We start from the raw sequence: 18,264 nt of genomic DNA on the forward strand, positions 1-18,264 counted from the left end.
ACAAAAGGCCGGTGTCAGCATGAGAGCACCACCATCTTGTGACAACGTTGTGGCCACTCCGGAGAGCGGGACAGCAGGTGTATCCCTCCACAGATGTGTTGAATCAGTCTCTCCTTCGACACCAGATGTGGATAAGGTGGCGGTCGCCCGGGGCAGTGGCATATCCATGGGGGATAGTCGAGCAACAGTGGCGGTGGCCCCCACCGGAAGCCTGCGGGAGTCGAGGGCTAGTGACTTTCGTGGAATTTTTAAAACTGAGAGGGCGTCTTCAAGAGTGGGGCTCATGCCCGAGCAGGCAAGCATCCGAGTTCCAAGGTAGCCCAGAGCCATTCTAATGGACCAGGCCCAAATCCGGGGTGTCGGCCGCCATTTTGAGCGTTCCGCATCAGCAGCCGCTCTTCACCCCGTCCACCGGAGAGGGGCCCCCGGTCATCCAACCGAGTGGAACGCCAATGGCAGTCCCGGTGCAGCTGGCCGGCGAGTGAAACGCTAAAGGTCGCCCCACTGCAGCTGGCCGGCGAGTGAAACGCTAAGGGTCGCCCCACTGCAGCTGGCCGGCGAGTGAAACGCTAAGGGGCGCCCCACTGCAGCTGGCCGGCGAGTGAAACGCTAAGGGTCGCCCCACTGCAGCTGGCCGGCGAGTGAAACGCTAAGGGGCGCCCTTCTGCAGCTGGTCGGCGGGTGAAACGTTAAGGGGCGCCCTTCTGCAGCTGGGGAACCTCCTCCTGGGGAGGTGGGGGAGGCCCGTTCGCGTCGCCTCCCCCCCCCCAGGGCGCCCCACGCCATCTCTTGGCGCAGCATTATAGGATGGCTGGACCAGGCCTTGGCGCGTTGGGTAGCCTCCGGCCTATTCGCTCAACGGGCCGCTACCTCACCGGTTGACGGCTTTTGTAGACCTTTTTATAGCCCAAAGCCTTCTAAAAAGTAGCTCAAAGTAGCCCAACATTGAAGGCGGGACAGGAACAGCGTTAAGCAGACGACGAATGCATTTGGGTTTGTTGTTGCAGCCGTCTGCCATGTAAATAGTTGTTTAATAAAAAGTTTTAAATAGTTTTAAAAAAAGTGTTAAATAGTTGTTTAATAAAAAGTTTTAACATGTTACTTTGCTGGAGTGTGGTATATATTTATAATATTTGCATATTGTTTGTCGTTATTTGGGCGGGGTGGGCGGTGGAGCCGAGCTGTCTTGCAGCCATCATGGCGTCGAGCTCGATTCTTCTCACTAGTTTCATATTTCTCATGAGGGGTTGTTCCTAATGTTTCTATTTTAGCGGGGTCAAAAAGAGATCCCATCAGTGGCCTACTGATTTTGCTCGATTCCTTTTGTTTTTCCTAACGATTTTTATGTTATCGTTTGCTAGCACGATACAGCGGCTAATCCGCATTTTTTTTATATTTATGTCCTTTTTATTAGGGGCGTCCTCCGGTGGAGCCGGATGATCTACCTCTAATAAACGGTCCGGGCTGAACCAACTACCAACAAGCGGGGCAAAGATAGGCATGACGGGTTACAAAGGGGACAAAAGTCTGCACTACCTATCCTTCACTATCCGCAAAGACTAAACAGAGTATTGCGACCCTGTGCTTATTTGTGAATAGAGAATAACCCAAAGAGAACCAATTCCGAACGATCAATGTTCGGTCAAACAATCAATCAAATGAGGGATAAAAATAGGCACAACGGATTACAACGGGGGCAAAAGCCTGCGTTACCTATCCTTCACTATTCACAAGGACTAAACAGAGTATTGCGACTCTGTGCTTTTTTGTAAATAGAGAATGATCCAAAGAGAACCAATTCCAAAACAGTAAATGATTGGATAACAATCAATCAAATGGAGAGGGAAGTAGGCACGACGGATTACAACGGGGGCAAAGGCCTGCGTTACCTACCCTTCCCTATCTGCAAAGACTAAACAGAGTAAGGCGACTCTGTGCTTGTTTGCAAATAGAGAATCTCTCAGAAACAATCAAATGAGTAATACTAGTATTTTCAAACAATCAAACAATCAATTCGCAATTCGTCGTGTTACACGACCTTACCCGGACCGCATGGACAGTTTCTCGCCTTCCGCTTCCAGCACCTGATCGTCCTCTATTCTCCGTAATTGCTGTGGCACTCCTGATGGTTCCCAGTCAGGACCGTAGATCTCGAGAGAGAGAGAGGTCTGCTCGGAACCAGTGAAGTTCGGATGATCGGCTGCCAGACTAGGGTCTATCGGGCAGGTGCACTTCCCGATCATTGCAGTCGTTCACTCTGTCGTTGGGACCTCTCCCACTGGATCCACGTGTCACTGATGGGCCCCACGTTTGGGACGCCAATTGTAGAAAAAGGGTCAGGCAGATCAGGTCGATTACCCCTTTTCAAGGTTTGCCCGGAGTTAACCGCCTCTCACCCAACTCACGGTTACCAAATAAAGAGGCAGGCGCTGGAGACTGGAAGGCGAGAAACAGGAGTTTATTCCGACGGAGTAGAACACGTCAAATCAGACAACAGGGTATCTTCTCGAGGTGCTCTAAACGCATCCTTGAGGCCTGGCCTCTTATACACAGGTTTATTGCTTTATTACATGAAACACATTCTTGTTAATACTTTGATGTACGGAAAAGACATCCTCGGAATCCTCACTTTGGGCCTGTTCCCAAACACATTTACAGTAGAAGTCCCCACCCCGGTCACAGTAGGTGATGACTATCGCACACCAGGACATTCTGCCGATTCCCGGAATGTGTGTCTGATCGGATCTCATGGGGTGAGGGGTGCTTTGATCAGTCAGAGATCCTTTGAATCGGGGCAGCTGCTTACTGTAAGGGGGCCAATAAATGGTATCCGCAGGGCTAGGTGGTGCCCTTGGAACGGGCAGGAAGATTGGGCACAGAGGAAAGGGGGTTCATCAAAAGGATGGGGAGGTGTTGGCTGGGAACGGAATGCATTTCCGAGGCAGAGTAGCGCTGGAGGGGAGTTTTATGGTTCAGGTATGAGAGAGCGGGGGCTATCAGCGTGCGGGGGATGCTTGCGAGGTCAGAGGGAGAGACGCGCCGCTAGCTAGCGGCGCTGGGCAGGGAGACCATGGTTTTCAAAATGGCTGCCATTTACGCGCACGAAGGGGCTTAAAAAGGGACAAGATGGTGTGGCCAATGTTTCATGATTTTCACTTTACGCTCAACAGTGGCTATGGTGAACATAAATGAACGCCGCTTATGTATACCGATTTTAGTCATTTTCCACAACTTCACAAAATTTGCGGAACTCCGGGTTCCGCGCAGAGCGCTGAGTGGGCAAAACTCCACAAGCCCCGTTGGCGGAGTGGAATTCTTCGCCCACCCCTATTAAATTCTGAGTTTAGTAAGCAATACCCTGAAGTGCAAGCTTTTAATTTGTTTTACGAGGTAGAATTCTTTAAATTCATTAGCGATTCCTGCCCCACTGTTCTGCACCGGCCTCACCTGGTGGACAAGATCGGAGAAGCTGCTATATAGATATATATATATATATATATATATATATATATATATATATATATATATATATATAACAGCGTTTTCTCTCCCTTTTGAAAAGAATTGGTGAGACGCACACGGTATCCAGATTTGGCAGACAGCCTTTTATTTCAGAGTGAGGCACCTGACGCGTTTCGTTTGGGCTGCAAACTTCTTCAGAGGTAACGCCTCAGTTCATGCATGTGTTGTAAGTGGATTCAGCTGATTGTCCTCACTTTTATGCCCCACCTCCGTTTGGCGCTGCTAGCAGTTTGCAGGGCATTGTGGTAGCTGAAGTCCACTAGTGTTGAAAATAGTGACTGACATTTATCTGCATGAGGTGGATGTTGTTGCCGTCATTCAGCAGAGTGCCAGTTCCGATCTGCAGTCAAGGTTATTATTAGCATTGCCAGTCCCCTCGTGCGTGGTTGACTCGGCATGTTAATTGCTGCAGTTCTGCTCTGTGCGCGAAGGTCGGTGACATGATGGATGATTTTACTGGAACGTAGTAGTGTCTGTTTCCAGGTCTGCATACCTCCCTACATTGCTTCCCAGTCTTTGATGGGACTGCGGGGGATCCTGCCTGACTCCAGTGACAGGCGGCAGCCGATTTCCCCTAGTTTTCGGTTTGTCCAAGAATGTCAGTTGTGGTCCAAAGGCGGGGAAAGTTGCTCGGCGCTCTTTAGGTGGTGCGTAATCTCTGCGACAGGACCAGTCGCTATGTATAACAGCGTTTTCTCTCCCTTTTGAAAAGAATTGGTGAGACGCACACGGTATCCAGATTTGGCAGACAGCCTTTTATTTCAGAGTGAGGCACCTGACGCGTTTCGTTTGGGCTGCAAACTTCTTCAGAGGTAACGCCTCAGTTCATGCATGTGTTGTAAGTGGATTCAGCTGATTGTCCTCACTTTTATGCCCCACCTCCGTTTGGCGCTGCTAGCAGTTTGCAGGGCATTGTGGTAGCTGAAGTCCACTAGTGTTGAAAATAGTGACTGACATTTATCTGCATGAGGTGGATGTTGTTGCCGTCATTCAGCAGAGTGCCAGTTCCGATCTGCAGTCAAGGTTATTATTAGCATTGCCAGTCCCCTCGTGCGTGGTTGACTCGGCATGTTAATTGCTGCAGTTCTGCTCTGTGCGCGAAGGTCGGTGACATGATGGATGATTTTACTGGAACGTAGTAGTGTCTGTTTCCAGGTCTGCATACCTCCCTACATTGCTTCCCAGTCTTTGATGGGACTGCGGGGGATCCTGCCTGACTCCAGTGACAGGCGGCAGCCGATTTCCCCTAGTTTTCGGTTTGTCCAAGAATGTCAGTTGTGGTCCAAAGGCGGGGAAAGTTGCTCGGCGCTCTTTAGGTGGTGCGTAATCTCTGCGACAGGACCAGTCGCTATGTATAACAGCGTTTTCTCTCCCTTTTGAAAAGAATTGGTGAGACGCACACGGTATCCAGATTTGGCAGACAGCCTTTTATTTCAGAGTGAGGCACCTGACGCGTTTCGTTTGGGCTGCAAACTTCTTCAGAGGTAACGCCTCAGTTCATGCATGTGTTGTAAGTGGATTCAGCTGATTGTCCTCACTTTTATGCCCCACCTCCGTTTGGCGCTGCTAGCAGTTTGCAGGGCATTGTGGTAGCTGAAGTCCACTAGTGTTGAAAATAGTGACTGACATTTATCTGCATGAGGTGGATGTTGTTGCCGTCATTCAGCAGAGTGCCAGTTCCGATCTGCAGTCAAGGTTATTATTAGCATTGCCAGTCCCCTCGTGCGTGGTTGACTCGGCATGTTAATTGCTGCAGTTCTGCTCTGTGCGCGAAGGTCGGTGACATGATGGATGATTTTACTGGAACGTAGTAGTGTCTGTTTCCAGGTCTGCATACCTCCCTACATTGCTTCCCAGTCTTTGATGGGACTGCGGGGGATCCTGCCTGACTCCAGTGACAGGCGGCAGCCGATTTCCCCTAGTTTTCGGTTTGTCCAAGAATGTCAGTTGTGGTCCAAAGGCGGGGAAAGTTGCTCGGCGCTCTTTAGGTGGTGCGTAATCTCTGCGACAGGACCAGTCGCTATGTATAACAGCGTTTTCTCTCCCTTTTGAAAAGAATTGGTGAGACGCACACGGTATCCAGATTTGGCAGACAGCCTTTTATTTCAGAGTGAGGCACCTGACGCGTTTCGTTTGGGCTGCAAACTTCTTCAGAGGTAACGCCTCAGTTCATGCATGTGTTGTAAGTGGATTCAGCTGATTGTCCTCACTTTTATGCCCTACCTCCGTTTGGCGCTGCTAGCAGTTTGCAGGGCATTGTGGTAGCTGAAGTCCACTAGTGTTGAAAATAGTGACTGACATTTATATATATATATCACAAACCACCTCCAGTAGAAACTGAAAGAAGGAGCCACAAGCGAGGACTGGAGAGAGAGGTTCTTTATTTGCTGGCAGGTAAGGCGTGATGCATTTCGGCGTGAGCCTTCCTCAGACGCCCCTGCTTCACTGAATGTTCATGCGCCCAGCTAATTGAAGTCTCTGCAGCGCTCCCTAATTGATAGGAGCACGCCTCCCCCAACCATGCGATCGTAGGTAGTAGTGTAGAGTAGCAAACACTACAACTCCCAGCATGCTGCATATCTGGGTGAAAATACGTGGGGAAACCAAAGTGGAATTCTTTCGTTTTCAGGCGTCTGCAGCACTCGGCGTACTTGAAACAGTTTATGGATGCATGAGAACCCCTCAAGTCCCCGCTGTACCGTTTCAACCTGCAGGGTACAGGTCCGCCAGATCGTGGGTTAGTGACAGTGCACCAAACACCATCCATGAAGTCACAGACTGCTTATTGCGCAGCGTCCCATGCTTTCCTGCTTGCCTGTAGGTGGACTGCCTTTATGCCAATAGCTTGACAAGAAAGAAATGCTTGCGCAGGTACCAGGATTGGGCAGCCAACTTGACGAAACGGGAGCTCCTTAACGTGCCTCTGGTCGACACGAATAACATCACAAACCACCTCCAGTAGAAACTGAAAGAAGGAGCCACAAGCGAGGACTGGAGAGAGAGGTTCTTTATTTGCTGGCAGGTAAGGCGTGATGCATTTCGGCATGAGCCTTCCTCAGACGCCCCTGCTTCACTGAATGTTCATGCGCCCAGCTAATTGAAGTCTCTGCAGCGCTCCCTAATTGATAGGAGCACGCCTCCCCCAACCATGTGATCGTAGGTAGTAGTGTAGAGTAGCAAACACTACAACTCCCAGCGTGCTGCATATCTGGGTGAAAATACGTGGGGAAACCAAAGTGGAATTCTTTCGTTTTCAGGCGTCTGCAGCACTCGGCGTACTTGAAACAGTTTATGGATGCATGAGAACCCCTCAAGTCCCCGCTGTACCGTTTCAACCTGCAGGGTACAGGTCCGCCAGATCGTGGGTTAGTGACAGTGCACCAAACACCATCCATGAAGTCACAGACTGCTTATTGCGCAGCGTCCCATGCTTTCCTGCTTGCCTGTAGGTGGACTGCCTTTATGCCAATAGCTTGACAAGAAAGAAATGCTTGCGCAGGTACCAGGATTGGGCAGCCAACTTGACGAAACGGGAGCTCCTTAACGTGCCTCTGGTCGACACGAATAACATCACAAACCACCTCCAGTAGAAACTGAAAGAAGGAGCCACAAGCGAGGACTGGAGAGAGAGGTTCTTTATTTGCTGGCAGGTAAGGCGTGATGCATTTCGGCGTGAGCCTTCCTCAGACGCCCCTGCTTCACTGAATGTTCATGCGCCCAGCTAATTGAAGTCTCTGCAGCGCTCCCTAATTGATAGGAGCACGCCTCCCCCAACCATGTGATCGTAGGTAGTAGTGTAGAGTAGCAAACACTACAACTCCCAGTATGCTGCATATCTGGGTGAAAATACGTGGGGAAACAAAAGTGGAATTTTTTCGTTTTCAGGCGTCTGCAGCACTCGGCGTACTTGAAACAGTTTATGGATGCATGAGAACCCCTCAAGTCCCCGCTGTACCATTTCAACCTGCAGGGTACAGGTCCGCCAGATCGTGGGTTAGTGACAGTGCACCAAACACCATCCATGAAGTCACAGACTGCTTATTGCGCAGCGTCCCATGCTTTCCTGCTTGCCTGTAGGTGGACTGCCTTTATGCCAATAGCTTGACAAGAAAGAAATGCTTGCGCAGGTACCAGGATTGGGCAGCCAACTTGACGAAACGGGAGCTCCTTAACGTGCCTCTGGTCGACACGAATAACATCACAAACCACCTCCAGTAGAAACTGAAAGAAGGAGCCACAAGCGAGGACTGGAGAGAGAGGTTCTTTATTTGCTGGCAGGTAAGGCGTGATGCATTTCGGCGTGAGCCTTCCTCAGACGCCCCTGCTTCACTGAATGTTCATGCGCCCAGCTAATTGAAGTCTTTGCAGCGCTCCCTAATTGATAGGAGCACGCCTCCCCCAACCATGTGATCGTAGGTAGTAGTGTAGAGTAGCAAACACTACAACTCCCAGCATGCTGCATATCTGGGTGAAAATACGTGGGGAAACCAAAGTGGAATTCTTTCGTTTTCAGGCGTCTGCAGCACTCGGCGTACTTGAAACAGTTTATGGATGCATGAGAACCCCTCAAGTCCCCGCTGTACCGTTTCAACCTGCAGGGTACAGGTCCGCCAGATCGTGGGTTAGTGACAGTGCACCAAACACCATCCATGAAGTCACAGACTGCTTATTGCGCAGCGTCCCATGCTTTCCTGCTTGCCTGTAGGTGGACTGCCTTTATGCCAATAGCTTGACAAGAAAGAAATGCTTGCGCAGGTACCAGGATTGGGCAGCCAACTTGACGAAACGGGAGCTCCTTAACGTGCCTCTGGTCGACACGAATAACATCACAAACCACCTCCAGTAGAAACTGAAAGAAGGAGCCACAAGCGAGGACTGGAGAGAGAGGTTCTTTATTTGCTGGCAGGTAAGGCGTGATGCATTTCGGTGTGAGCCTTCCTCAGACGCCCCTGCTTCACTGAATGTTCATGCGCCCAGCTCATTGAAGTCTCTGCAGCGCTCCCTAATTGATAGGAGCACGCCTCCCCCAACCATGTGATCGTAGGTAGTAGTGTAGAGTAGCAAACACTACAACTCCCAGCATGCTGCATATCTGGGTGAAAATACGTGGGGAAACCAAAGTGGAATTCTTTCGTTTTCAGGCGTCTGCAGCACTCGGCGTACTTGAAACAGTTTATGGATGCATGAGAACCCCTCAAGTCCCCGCTGTACCGTTTCAACCTGCAGGGTACAGGTCCACCAGATCGTGGGTTAGTGACAGTGCACCAAACACCATCCATGAAGTCACAGACTGCTTATTGCGCAGCGTCCCATGCTTTCCTGCTTGCCTGTAGGTGGACTGCCTTTATGCCAATAGCTTGACAAGAAAGAAATGCTTGCGCAGGTACCAGGATTGGGCAGCCAACTTGACGAAACGGGAGCTCCTTAACGTGCCTCTGGTCGACACGAATAACATCACAAACCACCTCGAGTAGAAACTGAAAGAAGGAGCCACAAGCGAGGACTGGAGAGAGAGGTTCTTTATTTGCTGGCAGGTAAGGCGTGATGCATTTCGGCGTGAGCCTTCCTCAGACGCCCCTGCTTCACTGAATGTTCATGCGCCCAGCTAATTGAAGTCTCTGCAGCGCTCCCTAATTGATAGGAGCACGCCTCCCCCAACCATGTGATCGTAGGTAGTAGTGTAGAGTAGCAAACACTACAACTCCCAGCATGCTGCATATCTGGGTGAAAATACGTGGGGAAACCAAAGTGGAATTCTTTCGTTTTCAGGCGTCTGCAGCACTCGGCGTACTTGAAACAGTTTATGGATGCATGAGAACCCCTCAAGTCCCCGCTGTACCGTTTCAACCTGCAGGGTACAGGTCCGCCAGATCGTGGGTTAGTGACAGTGCACCAAACACTATCCATGAAGTCACAGACTGCTTATTGCGCAGCGTCCCATGCTTTCCTGCTTGCCTGTAGGTGGACTGCCTTTATGCCAATAGCTTGACAAGAAAGAAATGCTTGCGCAGGTACCAGGATTGGGCAGCCAACTTGACGAAACGGGAGCTCCTTAACGTGCCTCTGGTCGACACGAATAACATCACAAACCACCTCGAGTAGAAACTGAAAGAAGGAGCCACAAGCGAGGACTGGAGAGAGAGGTTCTTTATTTGCTGGCAGGTAAGGCGTGATGCATTTCGGCGTGAGCCTTCCTCAGACGCCCCTGCTTCACTGAATGTTCATGCGCCCAGCTAATTGAAGTCTCTGCAGCGCTCCCTAATTGATAGGAGCACGCCTCCCCCAACCATGTGATCGTAGGTAGTAGTGTAGAGTAGCAAACACTACAACTCCCAGCATGCTGCATATCTGGGTGAAAATACGTGGGGAAACCAAAGTGGAATTCTTTCGTTTTCAGGCGTCTGCAGCACTCGGCGTACTTGAAACAGTTTATGGATGCATGAGAACCCCTCAAGTCCCCGCTGTACCGTTTCAACCTGCAGGGTACAGGTCCGCCAGATCGTGGGTTAGTGACAGTGCACCAAACACTATCCATGAAGTCACAGACTGCTTATTGCGCAGCGTCCCATGCTTTCCTGCTTGCCTGTAGGTGGACTGCCTTTATGCCAATAGCTTGACAAGAAAGAAATGCTTGCGCAGGTACCAGGATTGGGCAGCCAACTTGACGAAACGGGAGCTCCTTAACGTGCCTCTGGTCGACACGAATAACATCACAAACCACCTCCAGTAGAAACTGAAAGAAGGAGCCACAAGCGAGGACTGGAGAGAGAGGTTCTTTATTTGCTGGCAGGTAAGGCGTGATGCATTTCGGCATGAGCCATCCTCAGACGCCCCTGCTTCACTGAATGTTCATGCGCCCAGCTAATTGAAGTCTCTGCAGCGCTCCCTAATTGATAGGAGCACGCCTCCCCCAACCATGTGATCGTAGGTAGTAGTGTAGAGTAGCAAACACTACAACTCCCAGCGTGCTGCATATCTGGGTGAAAATACGTGGGGAAACCAAAGTGGAATTCTTTCGTTTTCAGGCGTCTGCAGCATTCGGCGTACTTGAAACAGTTTATGGATGCATGAGAACCCCTCAAGTCCCCGCTGTACCGTTTCAACCTGCAGGGTACAGGTCCGCCAGATCGTGGGTTAGTGACAGTGCACCAAACACCATCCATGAAGTCACAGACTGCTTATTGCGCAGCGTCCCATGCTTTCCTGCTTGCCTGTAGGTGGACTGCCTTTATGCCAATAGCTTGACAAGAAAGAAATGCTTGCGCAGGTACCAGGATTGGGCAGCCAACTTGACGAAACGGGAGCTCCTTAACGTGCCTCTGGTCGACACGAATAACATCACAAACCACCTCCAGTAGAAACTGAAAGAAGGAGCCACAAGCGAGGACTGGAGAGAGAGGTTCTTTATTTGCTGGCAGGTAAGGCGTGATGCATTTCGGCGTGAGCCTTCCTCAGACGCCCCTGCTTCACTGAATGTTCATGCGCCCAGCTAATTGAAGTCTCTGCAGCGCTCCCTAATTGATAGGAGCACGCCTCCCCCAACCATGTGATCGTAGGTAGTAGTGTAGAGTAGCAAACACTACAACTCCCAGTATGCTGCATATCTGGGTGAAAATACGTGGGGAAACCAAAGTGGAATTTTTTCGTTTTCATGCGTCTGCAGCACTCGGCGTACTTGAAACAGTTTATGGATGCATGAGAACCCCTCAAGTCCCCGCTGTACCGTTTCAACCTGCAGGGTACAGGTCCGCCAGATCGTGGGTTAGTGACAGTGCACCAAACACCATCCATGAAGTCACAGACTGCTTATTGCGCAGCGTCCCATGCTTTCCTGCTTGCCTGTAGGTGGACTGCCTTTATGCCAATAGCTTGACAAGAAAGAAATGCTTGCGCAGGTACCAGGATTGGGCAGCCAACTTGACGAAACGGGAGCTCCTTAACGTGCCTCTGGTCGACACGAATAACATCACAAACCACCTCCAGTAGAAACTGAAAGAAGGAGCCACAAGCGAGGACTGGAGAGAGAGGTTCTTTATTTGCTGGCAGGTAAGGCCAGATGCATTTCGGCGTGAGCCTTCCTCAGACGCCCCTGCTTCACTGAATGTTCATGCGCCCAGCTAATTGAAGTCTTTGCAGCGCTCCCTAATTGATAGGAGCACGCCTCCCCCAACCATGTGATCGTAGGTAGTAGTGTAGAGTAGCAAACACTACAACTCCCAGCATGCTGCATATCTGGGTGAAAATACGTGGGGAAACCAAAGTGGAATTCTTTCGTTTTCAGGCGTCTGCAGCACTCGGCGTACTTGAAACAGTTTATGGATGCATGAGAACCCCTCAAGTCCCCGCTGTACCGTTTCAACCTGCAGGGTACAGGTCCGCCAGATCGTGGGTTAGTGACAGTGCACCAAACACCATCCATGAAGTCACAGACTGCTTATTGCGCAGCGTCCCATGCTTTCCTGCTTGCCTGTAGGTGGACTGCCTTTATGCCAATAGCTTGACAAGAAAGAAATGCTTGCGCAGGTACCAGGATTGGGCAGCCAACTTGACGAAACGGGAGCTCCTTAACGTGCCTCTGGTCGACACGAATAACATCACAAACCACCTCCAGTAGAAACTGAAAGAAGGAGCCACAAGCGAGGACTGGAGAGAGAGGTTCTTTATTTGCTGGCAGGTAAGGCGTGATGCATTTCGGCGTGAGCCTTCCTCAGACGCCCCTGCTTCACTGAATGTTCATGCGCCCAGCTCATTGAAGTCTCTGCAGCGCTCCCTAATTGATAGGAGCACGCCTCCCCCAACCATGTGATCGTAGGTAGTAGTGTAGAGTAGCAAACACTACAACTCCCAGCATGCTGCATATCTGGGTGAAAATACGTGGGGAAACCAAAGTGGAAGTCGTTCGTTTTCAGGCGTCTGCAGCACTCGGCGTACTTGAAACAGTTTATGGATGCATGAGAACCCCTCAAGTCCCGCTGTACCGTTTCAACCTGCAGGGTACAGGTCCACCAGATCGTGGGTTAGTGACAGTGCACCAAACACCATCCATGAAGTCACAGACTGCTTATTGCGCAGCGTCCCATGCTTTCCTGCTTGCCTGTAGGTGGACTGCCTTTATGCCAATAGCTTGACAAGAAAGAAATGCTTGCGCAGGTACCAGGATTGGGCAGCCAACTTGACGAAACGGGAGCTCCTTAACGTGCCTCTGGTCGACACGAATAACATCACAAACCACCTCGAGTAGAAACTGAAAGAAGGAGCCACAAGCGAGGACTGGAGAGAGAGGTTCTTTATTTGCTGGCAGGTAAGGCGTGATGCATTTCGGCGTGAGCCTTCCTCAGACGCCCCTGCTTCACTGAATGTTCATGCGCCCAGCTAATTGAAGTCTCTGCAGCGCTCCCTAATTGATAGGAGCACGCCTCCCCCAACCATGTGATCGTAGGTAGTAGTGTAGAGTAGAAAACAGAAAACACAGCATCTACATGTAAAACTGTTTAACAGCACAAGAATACTCATGAGCTTTGAACCACCAGCGACACCAGCCGTAGAGGGTAAGCTGTGTTTGTGAATTGCAGGGATTCGAAATGCGTAGGCCTCTATTATATGGTCTGCTCCTGTAATTCAAGTGTGGACTTATACCACATTTGAATTCATTCTGAGTACACAACCTTTATGAAATGTTCTTGTGAGAATTTGTATTGTTACTGACTTTTTGGAGTGTACTGTACTTTTTAATTAGTTTTGTACCATTTCATATAGACCAAGAGAGCGGCCACCCCCTTCTTTTGTTTCCTCTTTCTTACTTCCAACACTGGTACATTAGCCAATCCAGTTTGTGTTTACTTCGTTGTATGAATGTATGTATGTGAGGTGAATGACTGTGATATGTCTGAATGGGTGTTGATGTGCCTGGAATTTTATTGTGCTGTGTCCTATTAGTTTTTTACATGTTCATAACATTTTGATTCAAATGATTCAATTGTTATATTTTGTACTTCATTTTGAATAAATAGCTATTAATTAGCCTATCCCAGTTTGGAATAGTCTTTCTTCTCTGGCTGTCATTAGATGTTTGAGATTTAAATATCAGTTTTGGCATATCTTCTTGTTATGTTGAAGGAGGCAGGGCAGCAGGTTCAGTGAAGTCGTCGTCATCCTGATGACTGACATCACGATGATCGCAAGGGTGGTCTAGCGCACAGCAAGAGTGCGCATGTTCGATTTGGGCTGATCATTTTTACGACCAGCCCGAACATGCGCTCTAGGCTTCACATTAGGAGAGCAATGGTTGTTTCATGTCGCAGCCCCCGGACTTCTGATGAGTGGCGAGTAGCCCTGCTCAAACCAATCCTGACGCTGATGGAGCAGCGTCTGGATTGACTGAGAGGCACACGTTTGCCAGGCCTCTCCGCAGTCCTGAGCATTGATGTGCATGAGGCGCCCCGCGTGGGTGGCACTAACGTGGTGTATGCCCAATCACTGCATGACTTCTTGTGAAGCCATGCAGTGGTTGGCCATTTCTACGTTGCTGGGGTGTTCAGCCAGCCTGTTGCTGGCTGCCTGTCAGTGCCTTCCCCTCAGGGTGGGAGTGAGCATGACGTCGGAGCCTCAAGTCAGTCAGAGCACACTTTGTGTTTAGTGCAGCTACTACTCGTGCTCGGGTGCGTGTATTTGTCCCTCCTGACAGCCGCGGGCTTCTGCCTTGATTGATTTCTCTCATTCGATCACCAAAAGTCAAAGATCTGATCAAGTCGACGACTCAACGTCGACCAGTAGTGCAGACTAGAGTCAGACTTGGAGATTTAGATAGTGATTACTGACAGTCTGAGCTGCGCAATGTGCATATTGTAATGTTGTATAAAATAATTAAATAAATATATGTATATCACCATCGCTAAGCAGAGTGGTATATGCTTTTTGTGCTTCTAAAATGGAGGTTGTGCCGTAGCTTGATGTGTACTAGTTGTGCATATGGCAGCCTGGCAGGATAGCACTGTTAATAATATCAGCAGTATGAGACCAGTGGGGGGATGTAGGATAAGATCGAGAGGTAAGCTCATCTGCCATGCTACCCAATGTCCACTTATTTCCATCACTGGCATCAATACTCCATTTTAGAAGCACAGAAAGCATCCATTTTGTTTAGTTGGGCAGAGGCTAAGTGATGTAACTGCAACAGCAAGCACGTCTGGTTATCTGCGTTAGACGGTTTGATCCTGTGCACTTTAGATGCCAGCCGCAACGCCACTGGAATGACACCCAGGCAACATGGCGAGATCTTGACGGTTTAAAGGGGGGCTCTTGCGGTCCCACGTGCCGCGTGTGCGACTTTGTTCCGCCAGCTGCTCTCTCCCTTAAACCCTCGGCTAGCGCTTTCATGTCTAGGTGAGGGAAAAAGCAGCTATTGTGGGAAGGTCGAGTTAGCGCCCAGGCCTTCTACGTCATATTAGAATAAGGACATCTGCCAACTGCCAGAATGACATAGGTGCTATCGAACAAAACCTCTACTGTACATCAGAACTGAGGTACATTTGGCAATGGTTCGTGTGGGCAGAGAGAAAGAGCACAGCAGAATGACACGTGTCCCATCACCATATCACGGTTTGTGCACCAGGCCAAGAAAGAGGTGCTTAGACAGAGCTGAGTGAGTCCCAGTATTGTTGGACTAGGGCGTGCTATTTGCATGTCAGGATTTAATTGCATTGGGGAAGGGTGTGTCTGTCTGTGTGTGTTGCGTGTTGTATTTGTGTGTGACTGAGTGCGAGCAAAATTGGTATAGCACCAGGAAGGTTGCAGAACTGAGCTGCATTGCCAGCCTGTACCAGCTATTGTATTGTAGTTGCTTTTATATAGTGCTCCAGCCTTGTGATGATGCAACAAAGCGCACTTGTGGACATGCTGTGGAATGCTCCTTTGGAGTGGGAGGTATAGAATGGTATGTGGCCTATATGGGCAGGGGTTCGATGTGTGACATGAACAGAGTTGTCCTCTTGTGTTTTGCTGCTGCGCCTTGGCATGGATTGAAGTTAAAAGGAGTGACCAAAAGATGCTAGAGTAGGGATGGATAGAAAGTGTGTGAGTCCAATGTGGTCTTTGTGTGAAGTGTCTTGATGCTGTTCATGTATGGCAGAGACTGCTCAAACTGTGCCACAGTGAGCTTGTAGCTGTGCATAAGCATGGGCGCAGTAGAAAAGTATGAGGATACTTAAAATCACCAGAGTGGTTTACATCCTACAGATTGTATCACGTTGACCATGGAGCATGGGAAGTGCCTGGGGGGTAAGCTTGCCACCTTAGGGATAAGCAATATCTAGCCGCCATAGTATATGCTTTGAAGCTCACACAGAAATGGCAGAGAACCAAGCCGTATGAATGGGCATTATACAATCATCCAAGTAACACGGTTTGAGCCGACCCCAGGGAGCAGCAAAGAGCAACACTAGGATTGGGCAGCAATCTACATTATATTATCATACAAAATCTCTAAATTGATGTAATTGCTACCCTTTTTCCAATTGCTTTATTAACATTCTTGCTTTCTGAAATGTCCTTAAAAATGCACCATTTGGCTGCTCTTTTTTCAACATTTTCTCGGGGGAGAACCACCCCGAACCCCCCTTGATACGTTCGGGCTTGGTCGCTACGCTCTCTCACTACAGTGCGCCGCATGCAACTGTTACGCCTCATCACTTTCAAATGTCACCAGCTGCTACTGCACTAGACGGTGAGCAGGGAAAATCTGTGGTTGGCTATTTTCCTAAGCTGCTGTCCTGCATATCAGAATGGGCCCTTTATGTGGTGCATGCAATAATGGTTACGTCCATATCAGGAATGCATGATTGCTGTGCAAATAAGTGCTGAATATCGATGAATTTGATCCAGTACTAATAGATGAAGTCGAAAGGTCATGGCTTTCTTCCCCAGTCCCCCAGGTGCAGTCACCCAATCCACATGGGCTAATGTAGCTTCACCCCTGCATGAGACATTGCCTGAACTCTCAACTGTTTCCAAGCCCAACTTCTTGCACTAGGTGTCCTTCCACTTCAGCTATCTATAGGGAAAGGTTTACTGCAGGAGGCAGTCTCTGCACCCAAGTAATGTTTCTGAAAGCACCCCTTTGCCACAATCTTCTCTCCTCCATCAGTAGCTTCCCCATCACCAGTCACTGGTCCTCTAACAATCTTGTTTGTGTCCTGCAGCAGTTGGAGGGTTCTATTGTCCAGCTGGAGAAGGAGAAGGGATGGCTGGAGCAGTCGCGCTTCGAAGAAAAGAAGCAGAGAGGAGAGCTTCAAGACAGGTACTGGGACAGTGAACAGGGAATCCAGTGTAAGAGAAGGGGACAAGAAATACTCTTGGAGGAGGAGGAGCCAAGGAAGTAGTGTAAAAGGGCTTGGGTTTGATACTCTAAGAGGATGTATGACGTTACAACGCATGCTATTACAACGCATGCCTTTACGACGCAAGTTTTACAACGCAAGTCGTTACAACGACTTGCGTTGGGGGGCGCTGGATAGTGAATAGTTTAATTTACTATTCCAACTCCAGTCCCCGTGGATAGTAGGGAAGGTGTCGGATAGTAAATTAAAACTATTCCCTATCCTAGAGCGCCCCCCCAGCGCAATTCGTTGTAAAAGTTGCGTTGTAATGGTTGCGTCGTAAAGGTACTTCGTTGTAACAGTTGCGTTGTAAAGGATGTTTCCCCTCTAAGAAGTTGAAGAAGTGTATATGGGTAGTGCACCAGGTGCAGTAGCAATGGGGCCCAGAGGCCTGACGGGTGCACCAAACCCGGAAAATGACTGCACTTTACTGGCCAACCAGCAGTCAGGAGCACCATTTTCTTGATGAGGTGACTGAGGCCTGTGCAACCTTTGCTACTTCAGAGGAACTGTATACAATCTTCAGGGATGGCAGAAGGAAATGCGAGCTATTTTAGACTGGTGACAAGATTTGCATCAAAGTGCATTATTCGAATGGAGAGGGCAAAAAGTTATAGGAGAAGAGGATAGTAAACATCTCTTCTGGAGTAGATAGGGTCATCTTCATGCAGATTTCAGCCTGCATTTCCAAAAACAAACCACCCCTCCCCATCTGTCATCACATTAACAAACATACAGGTTAAAAACACAGCCTGAATTCCTCCGCTGGTGACAATAAGTCCCTGCAACCTTTTCTCGTCCATTTAATAGAACCTTGCCATTTTCAGCCGGGTCTCTGTAAGTAAACCTGAAGAGGAGACCTGATCTGCACAACCCAGGAACCCACAGTACTCTGTTATGTGCGAAAAAAGCCTCAATAATGAGACAGGTGCATATAACAAGAAGTGCAACCCTTAGCCAATTGCATTACAGACTAACCTTAAGGCATCATTATAATACCTCAAACAAAGATCCCCTCTCCACTCCTAAAGGCCACCATTCAACATTATAAAACAACTCCCAATTAACACTCCCCCACACCTTGCATAAATTCTCCTAAGATTTGCTCAAACAACCTCCCTTTCTCGGTTAACTCAACTAAGAAAACTCCCAGCACCACCACCTCTGTCGTGGCCCCCTCGACTATTCAGCCCATCCAGCGGTGTAACTAACCTTCTTGTAACTTACACCTACAATCCATCAGTCTCCCCGTCCCCTTCCTTAGCACCTGCTCCTCAATGACAAATGTACAACAATCAACATCCGTACACATCGGTGTCACCATGTCAAGCCCTCTACACATCCCTAATCCCTCAAACTTAACTAATGT

At 49.2% G+C, this 18,264-nt stretch overlaps 1 protein-coding gene across 2 annotated transcripts in view; it reads left to right on the forward strand.

Annotated features, from left to right (window-relative positions):
* LOC144826621 (uncharacterized) overlaps positions 1-18,264 on the forward strand; it is a 280,323-nt gene that overhangs the window by 70,548 nt on the left and 191,511 nt on the right. For both annotated transcript variants that reach the window (XM_078685143.1, XM_078685144.1), the window contains exon 5: positions 16,719-16,816. In XM_078685143.1, coding sequence (XP_078541269.1) covers positions 16,719-16,816 — 98 coding nt within the window. The remainder of the gene's footprint in view (positions 1-16,718; positions 16,817-18,264) is intronic.

The sequence above is a fragment of the Lissotriton helveticus genome, chromosome 3_2, assembly GCF_964261635.1.
Source record: "Lissotriton helveticus chromosome 3_2, aLisHel1.1, whole genome shotgun sequence".
NCBI lineage: Eukaryota > Metazoa > Chordata > Amphibia > Caudata > Salamandridae > Lissotriton > Lissotriton helveticus.